This window comes from Balaenoptera physalus (assembly GCF_965194825.1).
Source record: "Balaenoptera physalus genome assembly, chromosome: 6".
Taxonomy (NCBI): domain Eukaryota; kingdom Metazoa; phylum Chordata; class Mammalia; order Artiodactyla; family Balaenopteridae; genus Balaenoptera; species Balaenoptera physalus.
The window spans coordinates 129,114,714-129,132,167 of NC_138885.1; the positions used below are offsets into that span (position 1 = coordinate 129,114,714).

The 17,454-nt window shown below is 39.8% G+C and overlaps 1 protein-coding gene across 1 annotated transcript in view; it reads right to left on the reverse strand.

The window, feature by feature from the left end:
• The window catches only part of DNER (delta/notch like EGF repeat containing), a 326,447-nt gene that overhangs the window by 96,459 nt on the left and 212,534 nt on the right, over positions 1 to 17,454 (reverse strand). Inside the window, exon 7 of the mRNA XM_082464617.1 lies at positions 7,553 to 7,666. Within this exon, the coding sequence (XP_082320743.1) occupies positions 7,553 to 7,666 (114 nt within the window). The remainder of the gene's footprint in view (positions 1 to 7,552; positions 7,667 to 17,454) is intronic.

A 17,454-nucleotide genomic window follows, 5' to 3' on the forward strand; every position in this document is an offset into this window, starting at 1 on the left:
ATTCACTCATCACACTGTAACTTCCAACCGCCATCTGCCAGCACTAAACCAAGGATCAGAACGGTTCCCAGAGGGGAAGCATAGATAAAAGTGAGGAACAGGACCCACCACTCACTCAAATGAGTGCAGCTGGTCCCCACTGCTAATGGGAGAAGCAGACAAACAAAATTCCTTGCAGTGTTTTGAAACAATCTCAGAGAAACTGTGCTATGTGGAAAAAAGAAAAGAACAAAAAGGAAATATGAACTTAGCCATAAATCAAAAATTAATCAGCATGCACCAAACACAGAAATAAAATTTTACTCACACTTAATAAGTCTTAATACCCTGCTTTGTTTCCAAAAGATGAAACTATATACCACTTGGAACTCCAAGGATCTCAGCTGTCACGATTCCTAAATGAAGTGGTGATTTAGGGATAATGCCAAATTTTAAAAGAATAAGAACAGTATTTTATTTGGGGCTCTTATGAGGACATGTTGCACATTTCTTAAATAAATACATGCAGTTTTATATGATCCTAAGAGAGTACTTTCACCAAATCCTACATACCAGGATACTGGGGAAAACAACCAAATACCAGAACTGTATAACTCCTAAACCCTTATTGGGTAACATGCCAGTTTCTGAACAATACACATTATCTCAGAGATAATTTTTATGACATGTGTGGCTATTGCCTATAAATCCCTTTAAGATGAAAGGTATTACCCTGACATTTGAGTTGGACAAAAGAACCTACATGGCTAGATTACTCAAGGCTATAAAATGTAGATAAACAAAAATAGTTTGGATAAACCCTTGGAGCATGTTGCAATGGGATTTAACCTACAGGGCCTTCAGGCCAACATTAAGTTTTAGACTCAAGCCTTCCTTGGAGATTATGAAACTCTTCTCTATAAACATTGCTTCAAACAACAAGATGGATTTATTGATTTAGCAAGGGATTAGGAGTAGGGACACTTAAAGGTAATAGTGAACCCTTTTACAACAAGGACGCATGGCTGGAAGAGATAAAAAAGACATGACCCACCCAAGGTGATAGGACTCTATTCATCACCACCATCATCATCATCATTATCATCATCATCACCATCATCACCATCATCACCATCATCATCATCATCATCATCACACCTAACATTTGTTCAACACTTACTATTTGCCAAGTCCAGTGCTAAGGGTTTTTAGGGTTTTTTCTATTCTTCATATCAACTGATAAAGGGTATGCTACTATCGTTCTCCTTCTCTAAATGAGGAAAATGAGCCTCAGGGAAGCAAAAAGGTGTAAAAGAAGTGGGTCCAGACTTCAAACCCAAGCAGTGTGACCCAAAAAACCCACATTCATAACCACTCCACTCTCCCACTCGTCATCAAGCCCAGACTCACGTCTCCTGAGCTCCAGGCCACAGAAGGACACCAGCTGTCCACACTTGGCAACAGAGTTTCCAAGTTACAAGATCTGCATGTCTGTACAGATGGCCAACTTGCACATGAAAAGATGTTCAGCATCTCTAATTATTAGAGAAATGCAAATCAAAACTACAATGAGGTACCATCTCACACCAGTCAGAATGGCCATCATTAAAAAGTCTACAAATAACAATTCTGGAAAGGGTGCGGAGAAAAGGGAACCCTCCTACACTGTTGGTGGGAATGTAAACTAGTGCAGCCACTGTGGAAAACAGTATGGAGGTTCCTCAAAAAATTAAAAATAGAGCTACCGTATGATTCAGCAATCCCACTCCGGGGCATATATCTGGACAAAGCTATAATTCGAAAAGATACATGCACCCCTATGTTCACTGCAGCACTATTTAGTAGCCAAGACATGGAAACAACCTAAATGTCCATTGACAGATGAATGGGTAAACAAGATGTGGTACATATATACAATGGAATACTGCTCAGCCATAAAAAAAGAATGAAATAATGCCATTTGCAGCAACATGGATGGACCTAGAGATTATCATACTATGTGACGTAAGTCAGAAAGAGAAAGACAAATAACATATGATATCACTTACATGTGGAATCGAAAATATGATACAAATGAATTTATCTACAAAACAGAAACAGACTCAGAGACATAGAGAACAGACTTGTGGTTGCCAAGGGGGAGGGGGGTGGGGAAGGGATGGATTGAGAGTTTGTGATTAGCAGATGCAAACTATTATATATAGAATGGATAAACAACAAGGTCCTACTGTGTAGCATAGGGAACTATATTCGATATCCTGTTATAAACCATAATGGAAAAGAATATGAAAAAGAATATATGTGTGTATATATATATATATATGAATAACCGAATCACTTTACTGTACAGCAGAAATTAACACACTGTAAATCAACTATACTTCATTAAAATTAAAAAAAATTTTTTTTAAAGATCTGCATGTCTGACAGTGGATCCAACGTTGCATTCTAAGAGTGAGAGGACTGAATGTGAGCCCTCTACCCGGTTGCAATACTTGCCGTCATAATTGTAATGCAACAGCAGTTCATCCAAATTTTATTTATCTGTAATCCTAGCTAAGGGTGTCACACCAGAAAACGTCTTTACATCCATGTTTTTAAGATACACTGGATCAAATGATATTTCCTCAAAATAGTCATGAAGCCCCCTATGCTCACTTTGTCTCTGATTACCATATGCCTTCTCTAATAGGTGGATGCCAGGAAGGTCATTAGATTCTATGAGACGTGCCAGCACGGTGCAAATGGTCACACAGGCAGGGCCGACAAATGCGCTTTACTGCTGAATGTTTTTATCACCACTGTTTTCTTTTTATTCTTTGTTCTACTTCTAATTCTCAAAGAAAAAATTTTTAAATGAGATGCTGAAGCAAAGACGATGGCTAGACAGTAATACACAGATTTTACTTATTTGTGTATTCAAAAATACTCATATATTTAAATATACATATTTAAATACCAATAAGCGGTGATGGTAAGTATTTATAATTAGTCCTCCTCAGAGTAAAAATGCATTTAGTTCAAAATGTAAGGACCTCAAAGTTCTAAACCAAACATAAAGACAATATCAATGTAAAGAATACATACAGAGGCAATAAAACCAGCTCCCAATTATTTACCTTTGTTGTTTTCAATAAGTTAAAAATAAGAAAACACTCATGACAAGTTTACTTTTGTTTCTTAACGACCCCATTCTAACCAGAATCTGAAACTGCACTTTTCAAATATGGACCTCACTAAAATTAAGTAGAAATTCAAAGAAAAGACAGGGCTCGTTGATGAAGGATAAAAATGTAAGTATAGAAGAGCGAATACCTTCCAGAAGGAGAACTCATGTGATAATTACTGTACAAGCTGTCTCTCAGGCCTCCCCGACCTTGAACTTTTGGAGAGAGGTTAAAAAGAGATGGGTTCCCAGGAAAAAATGTAACCTCTAAGGACTCAGCCCAGATCAGATGGAAAAGGATACTTGAAGGGAAATAGGATGAAGATGAAAAGGACAGAAAAGAGCAAGGATGTGAATGAGCTGTGCTGAAAGTACTATCCAGAGGGAAAACCAGTTTTAATAGCTTTCTGGACTGGGAGAGATCATTGTAAAAGGATTTCACTGCACTTACAAAAAAAAAAAAAAAAAAAAAAAGGAAGAAAATAATTTTTCTAGCTTTTTCCAGACTTAAGATTTTTAAGCAGTGACATTTAGAAGTTTTAAAACCCAACAAACTGAATTTATTTTACTCATGACTATGGTTACAAAGACCATCTTTTAAAATAAACAAAATAAAATTTACTTTAAAGAATATATTCAGAGATGGTATAGGCCAAGGGTTAAGAATGTTAGTGCTAAGTTACCTGGGTTTCAATTTCTAGCTATGTGATCTCAGGCAAGTTATTTACCCTCTCATGCCTCAGTTTCTCAATCTGTTCAATGGAAATATTAATATAATTTGCTTCATAGTATGGTAACCTTCTAATGTGTTACTAAGCATAGTGTGAGTGACTTCTAAGTGTTGACTTTTAAAATAAATTAACATACAAATATGTATTAACCTCCTACTAACATAAAATATGGAACTAAAAGCTCCATGATAGGATAATGAGAGTTAGTAAGAGAGAGATGAATAAAATACATTTCCCACCCTCAAAGAATATCACAGGGAAACAGGGCAGACAGAATCAACACAAACATGCAAAGGAGCAAGTGAAAATGGGGCAGAGAGCAAATAATATTAGGAAATAATTACTTATTTTCTTTGGTGTGGTATTGTAGATATCAAGGAGAATGTTCTTATTCTGACTTATTCTGTTCTTCAACTGATTTATTTTGGGATGAAATGTGATGATGCCTATAATTTACTTTCAAATTACTTTGCAAAAAAACAAACTATATATGTAAATACAAAGCAAACATGCCAAAATGTTAATCACTGCGGGGGGCGGGGGGAAGAAAAAGAAAGAAAAGGAGGCAGGCAAGGGTCAAGTGCTGGCTCTGAACTTTAGAACACTCTGTGGACTTGAAACGCTTTCAAACTTGTTTTCACAGCGTGGCTGATATGAGAAAACTCCTGGAGACGCAGGCTTTTTTTAAGTGCAAGGTGCTCTATAAATATTAGTTTCTACAAAAACCACCCTAAGAACAGGTCAGTGGGAGGGCCTGCTTTTAAAATGCTGGCTACTGAGAGACTTCAAAACACCGCAATGAATTCTTCCGCATTATAACTGAAGCCACTTTCCCTGGTCAGTCTTCAGTGAAGGTAAACCTCCGGATGAAAGTCTTTATATGAAGACTTGCTGGGAAATTCATCTCCATCATTTCAATTCTAGATCATCACATTTTCTCTAGGCTTTATCAAGACAGCATGGAGGAACTGATAGGCTATTGGATAAAGGAGAAGGTCTCTAGACAACCCTATGGACGGCCAGGTTTAAATTACTATCTATAGACCAAGGTCTCTGTGTATAGACTTGGCCCAGACATCCCCGCTCACTTCCAGACTCACAGCAACTGCCCAGCTGCCATCTCCACTTGAAAGTCACACTCAACGTGTCCAAAATAGAACACTTTTCCTCCATGTTTCTTTTTCTCCATGAATGGCACAACCAACCGTAAAGTAAGAGAAGCCGCAGACTTGCCCCCTCACTCTCCCTCCCCCTCCATATCCCATCCATCTCCAGGCCCCTCCCTTTTCCCTGCCAAGTTCTCCCAAATCCATCAGCTTCTCTCCTTTTCAAATTCTACCTTCCCTTCCTAGCAGTCAACATCGATTTCCCAGATTTCTACAACAGTCTCCCAAACTTTTCTGCTTACTCCCCGTCTTGTCTCTCTCCAACCCACATTCCACACTGCTCCACAAGAAAAATTTCAAATTCCTGTTTACATTTTTTAGTGGTTTAACAGTAATCATTATTAGGAAAACAGTCATGATAAGGTGCCTAATACTTACTGAGCACTTACCCAGGCACTGTGCTAAGCGTCTTCTCATTCCACCCTCAGGGGCCCTAGGAAGTGGGCGTTATCATGGTCCCAATTTTACAGATTAAAAAACTGAGACACAGAGAAGTATGAAATCGCTGGCCCAGGGACAGAGCTGGTGAGCAAGAGGCAAAACGGGCTTCAAACCTAAGCCTCTGCCCTCCCGTCTGGGTTGAATATGCCGTGCCCCAACACCACGCACGAAGCCCTGTGACGCCCTGAGGACTCAGCCGTCGTCACCCACTTTCTTCCCCTTTCCCTTTGCTCCTCGGTGATGCCCTCAACTTCGCCAGCCTCCTCCCTCTCCTCATTCAGGGTCTCTACATGTGGGCATCTCTCCCAGGTCCCCAAAGCTAAGCAGATCCTTGTGCTTCTTCAAGGCACCGATTCCTGCTTGTTAACTATGGACTTATCTTTGTCTGCACCATGGGAGGGGCCCTTTCAGCTTTGCCAACCCTAGGGCCCAGCACCCAGCTCAGTGCCTGGCATGTAGGATGTGCTTGGCAAATCTTTATCAACTAGAAAACGGAGCACGAGTGAGCACAAAATTCCTGGGCTCTGGTTCCAGGGTCATCCTTTACTACTAGTGTGACTTTGTGCAAGTCACTACCTCTCAGAGCCTCTGGGCTGGCCTCTGAACTTCCTGGCAGCAATCAGAAGTATGATAATAAAGCACTTTGGAGTTTTCAAAGACCTCTCCCCAAAATCCCATTCGATCCCAAAATGTCCCTGTGAGGGAAGCAGGGTCCTCAGCACACATGTTCACGAGAAAAGGGAAAGGAGGATCGGATGGGGTTGGGGGATTAATGGTTTGTCAGCAGTCACTCAGCCGCTGACCCTGAAGCCCACCCTTGACTCTAAGCACAGTCTACAACCAGAGTTAGACGGCAAACGACTAACCCAGGGCGTGGCAAAGCTGTAAGAAACTGCCCAGCGCTCTGTACATTGGGTGACAACTGGTGCCGCTGACTCAGTCATCCACCTGCCAACGTTTCCAGTTTTCCCATTTGCTTAAGACACTCAAGTGAAGAGTGGAGATGGTCCAGCACATATAGCTCCATCATCATGGTAACTACATCCATCACAAGCACACACAGCTTGGGGATAACCAAAAGAGCCACAGCCACTCGTTCCTGCCCCTGCCCAGGGGAGCAGAAGCCAGGACACAGAATTCACTTCCTTAGCCACTGTTCAGTGTTCAAAATATGAAAGGGTATGAGGCACCTGAGCCCTCGGGTTACCCAGGAGGTCGGTGGCCTTTTATCAACACCCATCCGTACCACTGCCCCACTCCAGCCTCTCAGCCAGGGGCAGTTCAGGTTATTCTGAGTACAGAGATGCTTCCTTATACACGCAGACGCTACATTTAATCTCTTCAAAGGATGTCAGTCTACTCTATGTAGTTGTCAAGGTCACTTCTGTGGATCACGAGCTCACATGCTCCTGATTATTTTAGGGGGGAAAAAACACCTCTAATATCATGTTATTCTTACAACATTAAAGGTTTAAAGCAATCCCTTCCATAACATCCCTCCAAGCAGAAATGGGAACAAAACTTCCTCCAAGTACAAAATCATTCCTTGAACACCAGTTCCATAGCTGGGATTACCTGCCTGCTTCTTCAAGGTGAAACTGAAAACAGTACAACTATTTTTTTATTAAAAGTAGCTCTAAAGATGTGGCTTTCCAGGGGACTAGAAGTCTCCAAGATGTTATAAAGTTGATTTAAAGACAAAAACAGGTGGACTTTATGTTGAAATTTTTTTAACGTAAACCAAATGCGTAGTTTAAAAAATAGGAATCTTAACAAGTGAAATTTGCCATTAGAAAGAAATTCCATTTTATTATAGTTATTCATTTTCAATGTATAAATGAAAATTGCAGAAATTTTGAGATTATGTCTAATATTCAGACATAATTTCCAAGCTATTCTAGCACAGAGCTTAAAAGGAAAGGACTATCTTATATCTTGTTTTATAAATGGAACAAAATAGGAAGTTCTCTTGAGTAGAGATTTTTCAGAAAATTGAAGTTCAAGGTCATCAAATTAATGTATGATTTAACATGGAAAACGTAAGTTATTCCTGGGGTAATAATATTTACCTTCTGGACACTGGCAGGTGAATCCACTGAGATCAGAAATGCAGGTTGCTCCATTTCTGCATGGGTCTAGGATACAATAGTCAATCTTGGATTGGCAAAGCTCTCCAGTATAACCTGAACAAAACAAGACAGACATTTATAAAATACTTTGTCCCAAAACTCTGATGAACCATCCCATGAATTGATGGAGTCAACTGGTACCCATCCAACCAAGGCAGAAGCATTAAGCTAATCTCCCAGGCAATCCTTGATCTAATTTGGTTTTACAACAAGAAACAATCAGAGCCATTTAGAATCATAGTTCAAAAGTCATTTGCTTTGCAAAAATCTTTATTGCAGGACTTCCCTGGTGGCGCAGTGATTAAGAATCCACCTGCCAATGCAGGGAACCCTGGTTCAAGCCCTGGTCCGGAAAGATCCCACATGCCGCGGAGCAACTAAGCCTGTGCACCACAACTACTGAGCTTGCGCTCTAGAGCCCGCAAGCCACAACTATGGAAGCCTGTGTGCCTAGAGCCCGTGCTCTGCAACAAGAGAAGCCACCGCAATGAGAAAACCGCGCATCACAACGAAGAGTAGCCCCCGCTCGCCACAACTAGAGAAAGCCTGCGCAGCAACAAAGACCCAACGCAGCCAAAAAAAAAAAAAAAAAATCTTTATGCAAAGAGAGACGTTTTTCAACGTTAGCTCCGAATTTTATTTTGAAATATTAGTCAGAACCTTCAGAAACTGAGCCTGAAGACCACTGTCCTTTCCTTCTGACCTAAGGAAAAACAGGCTCTATAATGTCTTGCTTGACCACTGAGATGACAGCCACTTTCCCAAGGTCATCCCAGTACCTATTAAAAAAAACCACTAGGAAAATTGCCAGGTAGATATTAAAATTTTTTAACTTTTTATATTTTACAGCTAGAAGACCTTCGGTGTTCAATTCACACCCTATCCCTTCATTTTAAAGACAAAAAGGTTGAGACGCATATAATATTAAGCACATGACTATATGCATCTTAATTCTAATTTGAAGCACAAACCCAACCCAGTAAATTTTCTCGGTGAAGCAAGCCTCCAGTGGTGATTTTTTTGGGTAATAACATAACCACATATGTGTGATGAGAAAATAAGGACTTGTATCTATTGGAATAGCCATGCAGCTGAGAAGCCTTAAATAAATTCCAAATACTTTGTTAACTTTGAAAACAAAGCCCCTCCAAAAGGCAAGTTTAAAAAATAACATGCAATTATGTTTTTTAGTTTAAAGTGGAAAATGATTATGAAAGAAAATTTGGAAAATACAAGATTTAAAATAGAAAGAGAAAAAAGTTACCCTTAGTTATGTTATTTGAGTGACAGAATTATTAATACTTTGGAGATAATTCCTATCAGAAATGTTTATGCACAGATATTTCCTACAAAATTATAATCATACTCTAACATTTTGTGCTTTCCAGGATGTACATAAAGTACATTAAAAACTTGTCTTTCTGAATTATTTGTTTTGAAAGACTGTCATTAGCACTTGTATTTGCAAAAATAAATCAATGTTAGGAGAGAGGTGATTGGCCTGAGCTTCAATGACCTGCCAAACTAGTCTAAGTTACAGATTGTGATCATGGAGGCCATTGTTTGCAATCCTACTCTTCCTTACGGGCTTTAAAACAGTCTAGGGGATTGTAGCTAACTCATGGGTATGAGAAGAGTAAGATAATCATGTAAACTAAAAACCCAAACACCAGGACAAAAATCTACTCCAAAATTCAGAACAGAATATCTTAATATAACAATTTTATGTTAATATATTTTCAAATAAAATGTCTAAATTCAGAATTATTCACATTTTGTCCATTTAATTTGATCTAGTCTCCTCATACTTCCATATCATCCCTGTGGGTACCTTAAAGAAAATTTCTTGTCACCTATAAAGACTTCATTATGCATCCCTAACTAAAAAAGATTTATTTTGAAAAGATCACTTTTAATGGCCTCCTTAATGAATGTCTGGTCCCATTTACAAATTTAGTTAAACACTCTATATTTATTAATATCAACAATTTCTTTTTAAGAACCACATTGTCTGATAATACACAAATCTTCCCATGCCTTTAATTTGTTCTTATCTAATAGATCTAAATTGTTGGGTTTTTTTTTTTGGCCGCTCTGCGCGGATTGCAGGATCTTCATTCCCTGACCAGGGACTGGATCCGGGCCCCCTGCAGTGGAAGTGCAAAGTCCTAACCACTAGACAGCCAGGGAATTCCCTAACAGATCTAATATTAAATTAAAACTATAAGCAAGGTGAATCTTCAGTGCTGTGAAATGCTCCAATATCGTACTCAAGTTTAGTAAGATTTCAATCCAAGAGTATAATCCATTTTTGTGATGTGGGGATGTTAGGGATTGTCATAATGGTTAGGGGGTCACACCAGCATTCCATGGTGGAGGTGCTGAAGCCCTGCACTGCCTAAAATGGTCCAGAATAACACAGTTTTCTCAATCAAATGCCAATAGTCCCCTCCAATGAAGAACACTGCTCAAGGATCAGTCACTATACCATTTCTTTCTGTTCCCAAGCTTTAAAAGTATTATATATTTGGGATTTTTTTGTGTGACTTTTTTTTTTTTAAAGACCTTTAATGGAGTATAATTGCTTTACATTGTTGTGTTAGTTTCTGCTGTATAACAACATGAATCAGCTATACATATACATATATCCCCATATCCCCTCCCTCTTGCGTTTCCCTCCCACCCTCCCTATCCCACCCCTCTAGGTGGTCACAAAGCACCAAGCTGATCTCCCTGTGCTATGTGGCTGCTTCCCACTATCTACTTTACATTTGTAGTGTATATATGTCAATTCTACTCTCTCACTTCGTCCCAGCTTACCCTTCCCCCTTCCTGTGTCCTCAAGTCCATTCTCTACGTCTGCATCTTTATTCCTGTCCTGCCCCTAGATTCATCAGAACCTTTTTTTTTTTAGATTCCATATATATGTGTTAGCCTATGGTATTTGTTTTTCTCTTTCTGACTTACTTCACTCTGTATGACAGACTCTAGGCCCATCCACCTCATTACAAATAACTCAATTTCATTTCTTTTCATGGCTGAGTAATATTCCATTGTATATATGTACCACATCTTCTTTATCCATTCATCTGTCGATGGACACTTTGGTCACTTCCATATCCTGGCTATTGTAAATAGAGCTGCAATGAACACTGTGGTCCATGACTCTTTTTGAATTATGGTTTTCTCAGGGTATATGCCCAGTAGTGGGATTGCTGTGTCATATGGTAGTTCTACTTTTAGTTTTTTAAGGAACCTCCATGCTGTTCTCCATAGTGGCTATATCAATTTACATTCCCACCACCACTGCAGGAGGGTTCCCTTTTCTCCACACCCTCTCCAGCATTTATTGTCTGTAGATTTTTTGGTGATGGCCATTCTGACTGGTGTGAGGTGATACCTCACTATAGTTTTGATTTGCATTTCTCTAATGATTAGTGATATTGAGCATCCTTTCATGTGTTTGCTGGCAATCTGTATATCTTCTTTAGAGAAATGTCTATTTAAGTCTTCTGCCCATTTTTGGATTGGGTTTTTGTTTTTTTGATATTGAGCTGCATGATCTGCTTGTATATTTTGGAGATTAATCCTTGTCAGTTGCTTCATTTGCAAATATTTTCTCCCATTCTGAGGGTTGTCTTTTCGTCTTGTTTATGGTTTCCTTTGCTGTGCAAAAGCTTTTAACTTTCGTTAGGTCCCATTTGTTTATTTTTGTTTTTATTTCCATTTCTCTAAGAGATGGGTCAAAAAGGATCTTGCTGTGATTTATGTCATAGAGTGTTCTGCCTGTGTTTTCCTCTATGAGTTTTATAGTGTCTGGTCTTACCTTTAGGTCTTTAATCCATTTTAGTTTATTCTTGTGCATGGTGTTAGAGAGTGTTCTAATTTCATTCTTTTACATGCAGCTGTCCAGTTTTCCCAGCACCACTTATTGAAGAGACTGTCTTTTCTCCATTGTATATTCTTGCCTCCATTATCCAAGATAAGGTGACCATAGGTGTGTGGGTTTATCTCTGGGCGTTCTATCCTGTTCCATTGATCTATATTTCTGTTTTTGTCCCAGTACCATACTGTCTTGATTACTGTAGCTTTGTAATATAGTCTGAAATCAGGGAGCCTGATTCCTCAAGCTCCATTTTTCTTTCTCAAGATTGTAAAAGCATTATATTAAAGATTTTTAAAATATGGAAAACATGGAATTATAAAGAAAAAGGCCCTCTGTAATTAGCTGGACTGCAAAGTATACCCATATTGGCGTGTCTATGACTTCAGTATAACTGGAGATGAAAAATAACAGTGGAGGAGTGTGGGAGGGATCAGAGAGAGGCAGAGGCAGGGCTGGGGTTATGGGATGTTGGGGATTACCCAGCATCCTTAGCTGCAGGTGGCCAGTTGGTCAGCTGTGGGCAATAACGAGCCTATGGATCTGCTGAGCCGTAGTTCAGGACGTGATGCTTGTCCACATGGGGCCAGGTATTACTACTGGCCTCAAGCGAGTGGCTAGTTGGAAGTGCCCGGAGTACCACCATTGACTGCACTGCTCTCACTGACCAACTGAGGCCAGCTCTTGGAGAGAAGAGATAGAGGGCAAGGAACCATGAGCACCCTGCATCTGACTCAAAGGGCTCTTAAACACCAGTGAGTCATTTCTTAGACCCTCAGAGAGCAGAGATGTACCTGCAATTCTCAGACAAATCATTGACATTGAGCTATATGTGATATTCTGAGCTGGATACCTAAGCGTTATAGATCTCCCTTCCTGTGTCTTTTGTTTTTTAATTTGATGTCATTACCACAGAGTCAAAACTAAATGAGGGATTGGTAGGACTTTAAATGAACAAAGACCATTAAAGCTTTGCCTGGGTTCTTCCTTCCACCCTGCAGAAAGCTAGTCCCTTTCTGGTGAATGAAGTAACTATGCCACTCGTGAATAATGTCTCTTTATCCTACCAAAGCAGTGACAGGCACCCAGAGGACCTGGTAGAAGATGGTCAAGCCAGACTGTGATGGCTTCAACAAAGTGGGTGGGAGGGGTAATAAGTGGTGACCACTGGTGTGTGTCACGGAGGATTTGTTCCAGCACACACACGAATGTATGTATTTCAGGCATTTCAGGCCTTGAAGATCTACACTGTAAGTTCCCAAGGCGAAGGTTGACAAAACACAGAGAAAGGCCTGTGTAAAGACACAGAAGGATGCAGAAAAGATGTGACTGTCATTTACACTTCCCTAAAAATGCACAGCAGTGACAAGCTTCCTTCATTCTGGTTCCCAAATGACAGAAGTCTATACCTAACTATGGAGGCCAATATCAGTAAACATCTCCATTCCTGTCCTTCCAGCTAGCAATATGGCGCCTCCTCATAACCGAACCTTAAGCACTCATGGACCGCCTTCCAAATTATCATCACAACCATATGACACCATTCATATTGTCTAGTTCCAGGCATCGCTGCCTCCCACCAGGACTCAAATAATGGTCCCACAACCCATCTCTTGATGACTACACTTGATTTCTTAAAATCAATTCTACATGGGAGCAGCCAGAGAGATCTTTTTAAGACATAATTTATATCCTATTACTTTTATATTTAAAACCCTACAGTGGTTTCCCCAAAAGCTTGGAATAAAACCCAAACACTTTACCCCATGGCTAAAAAGCACACCATGACCTGGCCCCTGTCTCCTCATCTTCAATCTCCCCATTGACCACAATGCTGCAGCCTCCTGGGGCCTTGTTCTGTTCCCAAACATGCCCAGCTCCTTTTCAGTCTTTAGCACTGTTTTCATGCTGTGGTCTCAGGACCACACAAGGACATGAGAGGGACGCTGGATACAACACAAGCAGTTATGATCCTGCCCTAGAAAGAGATGTATGGTGCAAATTTTAAACTGTCGTGTAATACAGAAATTACTAAGAAGAAAGTTAGCAACTAACTTTAGGAGGGGAGGGGGATGAGATGGACATGCAGCAGAATTTCATCTGGAAAATCAGGAGATAAAGACAAGAGCAGTTAGAGGATTTGGTTCAAGATGGCGAAGTAGAAGGACGTGCGCTCACTCACTCCTGTGAGAGCACCGGAATCACAATTAACTTCTAAACAATCATCGACAGGAAGACACTGGAACTCACCAAAAATGATGCCCCACATCCAAAGAGAGAAGATGCAATGAGATGGTAGGAGGGGCACAATCACAATAAAATCAAATCCCATAACTGCTGGGTGGGTGACTCACAAACTGGAAAACAATTATACCACAAAAGTCCACTCATTGGAGTGAAGGTTCTGAGCCCCACATCAGGCTTCCCAACCTGGGGGTCCGGCAATGGGAGGAGGAATTCCTAGAGAATCAGACTTTGAAGGCTAGAGGGATTTGATTGCAGGACTTCAACAGGACTGGGGGAAACAGAGACTCCACTGTGAGGCCACACACAAAGTAGTGTGCGCATAAGGAACCAGGGGGTAGGAGCAGTGACCCCATAGGAGACTGAACCAGACCTACCTGCTAGTGTTGGAGGGTCTCCTGAACAGGCGGGGGGGTGGCTGTGGCTCACTGTGGGGGCAAGGACACTGGCATCAGAAGTTCTGGGAAGTATTACTCGGTATAAGCCCTCCCGGAGTCAACCATTAGCCCCACCAAAGAGCCTGTAGCCTCCAGTGCTGGGTTGCCTCAGGCCAAACAACCAACAGGGAGGCAATTCAGCCCCACACATCAGCAGACAAGTGGATTACAGTTTTACTGAGCTCTGCCCACCATAACAACACCCAGCTCTACCCACCACCAGTCGCTCCCATCAGGAAGCTTGCACAAGCCTCTTAGATAGCCTCATCCACCAGAGGGCAGGCAGCAGAAGCAAGAAGAACTACAATTCTGCAGCCTGTGGAATGAAAACCACATTCACAGAAAGACAGACAAAATGAAAAGGCAGAGGACTATGTACCAGATGAAGGAACAAGATAAAACCCCAGAAAAACAACTAAATGAAGTGGAGATAGGCAACCTTCCAGAAAAAGAATTCAGAATAATGATAGTGAAGATGATCCAGGACCTTGGAAAAAGAATGGAGGCAAAGATCGAGAAGATGCAAAATATGTTTAACAAAGACCTAGAAGAATTAAAGAACAAACACCTAGAAGATTAAAGAACAAACAAACAGAGATGAACAATACAATAACTGAAATGAAAACTACACTAGAAGGAATCAATAGCAGAATAACTGAGGCAGAAGAACGGATAAGTGACCTGGAAGACAGAATGGTGGAATTCACTGCTATGGAACAGAATAAAGAAAAAAAAAAGAAAAGAAATGAAGACAGCCTAATAGACCTCTGGGACAATATTAAAAACAACAACATTCGCCTTATAGGAGTCCCAGAAGGAGAAGAGAGAGAGAAAGGACCCGAGAATATATTCGAAGAGATTATAGTCGAAAACTTCCCTAACATGGGAAAGGAAATAGCTACCCAAGTCCAGGAAGCGCAGAGAGTCCCAGGCAGGATAAATCCAAAGAGAAACATGCCGAGACACACAGTAATCAAATTGACAAAAATTAAAGACAAAGAAAAATTATTAAAAGCAACAAGGGAAAAACGACAAATAACATACAAGGGAACTCCCATAAGGTTAACAGCTGATTTCTCAGCAGAAACTCTACAAGCCAGAAAGCAGTGGCATGATATATTTAAAGTGATGAAAGGGAAGAACCTACAACCAAGATTACTCTACCCGGCAAGGATCTCATTCAGATTCGATGGAGAAATCAAAAGCTTTACAGACAAGCAAAAGCTAAGAGAATTCAGCACCACCAAACCATCTCTACAACAAATGCTAAAGGAAGTTCTCTAAGTGGGAAACACAAGAGAAGAAAAGGACCTACAAAAACAAACCCAAAACAATTAAGAAAATGGTCATAGGAACATACATATCAATAATTACCTTAAACGTGAATGGATTAAATGCTCCAACCAAAAGACACAGGCTCACTGAATGGATACAAAAACAAGACCCATATATATGCTGTCTACAAGAGACCCACTTCAGACCTAGGGACACATACAGACTGAAAGTGAGGGGATGGAAAAAGATATTCCATGCAAATGGAAATCAAAAGAAAGCTGGAGTAGCAATACTCATATCAGATAAAATAGACTTTAAAATAAAGAATGTTACTAGCGACAAGGAAGGACACTTCATAATGATCAAGGGATCAATCCAAGAAGAAGATATAACAATTATGAATATATATGCACCCAACATAGGAGCACCTCAATACATAAGGCAACTGCTTACAGCTATAAAAGAGGAAACTGACAGTAACACAATAATAGTGGGGGACTTTAACACCACACTTACACCAATGGACAGATCATCCAGACAGAAAATTAATAAAGAAACACAAGCTTTAAATGCCACAATTGACCAGATAGATTTAATTGATATTTGTAGGACATTCCATCCAAAAACAGCAGGTTACACTTTCTTCTCAAGTACACATGGAACATTCTCCAGGATAGATCATATCTTGGGTCACAAATCAAGCCTCGGCAAATTTAAGAAAATTGAAATCATATCAAGCATCTTTTCCGACCACAACACTATTGAGATTAGAAATCAATTACAGGGAAAAAAACCTTAGAAACACAAGCACATGGAGGGTAAACAATATGTTACTAAATAACCAAGAGATCACTGGAGAAATCAAAGAGGAAATCAAAAAATGCCTAGAGACAAATGACAATGAAAACATGATGATCCAAAACCTATGGGATGCAGCAAAAGCAGTTCTAAGAGGGAAGTTTATAGCAATACAATTCTACCTCAGGAAACAAGAAAAATCTCAAATAAACAATCTAACCTTACACCTAAAGGAACTAGAGAAAGAAGAACAAACAAAACCCAAAGTTAGCAGAAGGAAAGAAATCATAAAGATCAGAGAAAAATAAATGAAATAGAAAGAAAGAAAACAATAGCAAAGATCAATAAAACTAAAAGCTGGTTCTTTGAGAATATAAACCAAATTGATAAACCTTTAGCCAGTCATCAAGAAAAAGAGGGAGAGGACTCAATAAAATTAGAAATGAAAAAGGACAAGTTACAATGGACACCACAGAAATACAAAGCATCATGAGAGACTACTACAAGCAGCTCTATGCCAATAAAATGGACAACCTGGAAGAAATGGACAAATTCTTAGAAAGGTATGACTTTCCAAGACTGAACCAGGAAGAAATAGAAAATATGAACAGACGAATCACAAGTAATGAAATTGAAACTGTGATTTAAAATCTTCCAACAAACAAAAGTCCAGGATCAGATGGCTTCACAGGTGAATTCTATCAAACATTTAGAGAAGAGCTAACACCCATCCTTCTCAAACTCTTCCAAAAATTGCAGAGGAAGGAACACTCCCATACGTATTCTACATGGCCACCATCACCCTGATACCAAAACCAGACAAAGATATCATGAAAAAAGAAAATTGCAGACCAATATCACTGATGAATATAGATGCAAAAATCCTCAACAAAATACTAGCAAACAGAATCCAGCAACACATTAAAAGGATCATACACCATGATCAAGTGGGATTTATCCCAGGGACGCAAGGATTCTTCAATATATGCAAATCAATCAATGTGATACACCATATTAACAAACTGAAGAATAAAATCTATATGATCATCTTAATAGATGCAGAAAAAGCTTTTGACAAAATTCAACACCAATTTATGATTAAAAACTCTCCAGAAAGTGGGCATAGAGGGAACCTACCTCAACACAATAAAGGCCATATACAACAAACCCACGGCAAACATCATTCTCAATGGTGAAAAACTGAA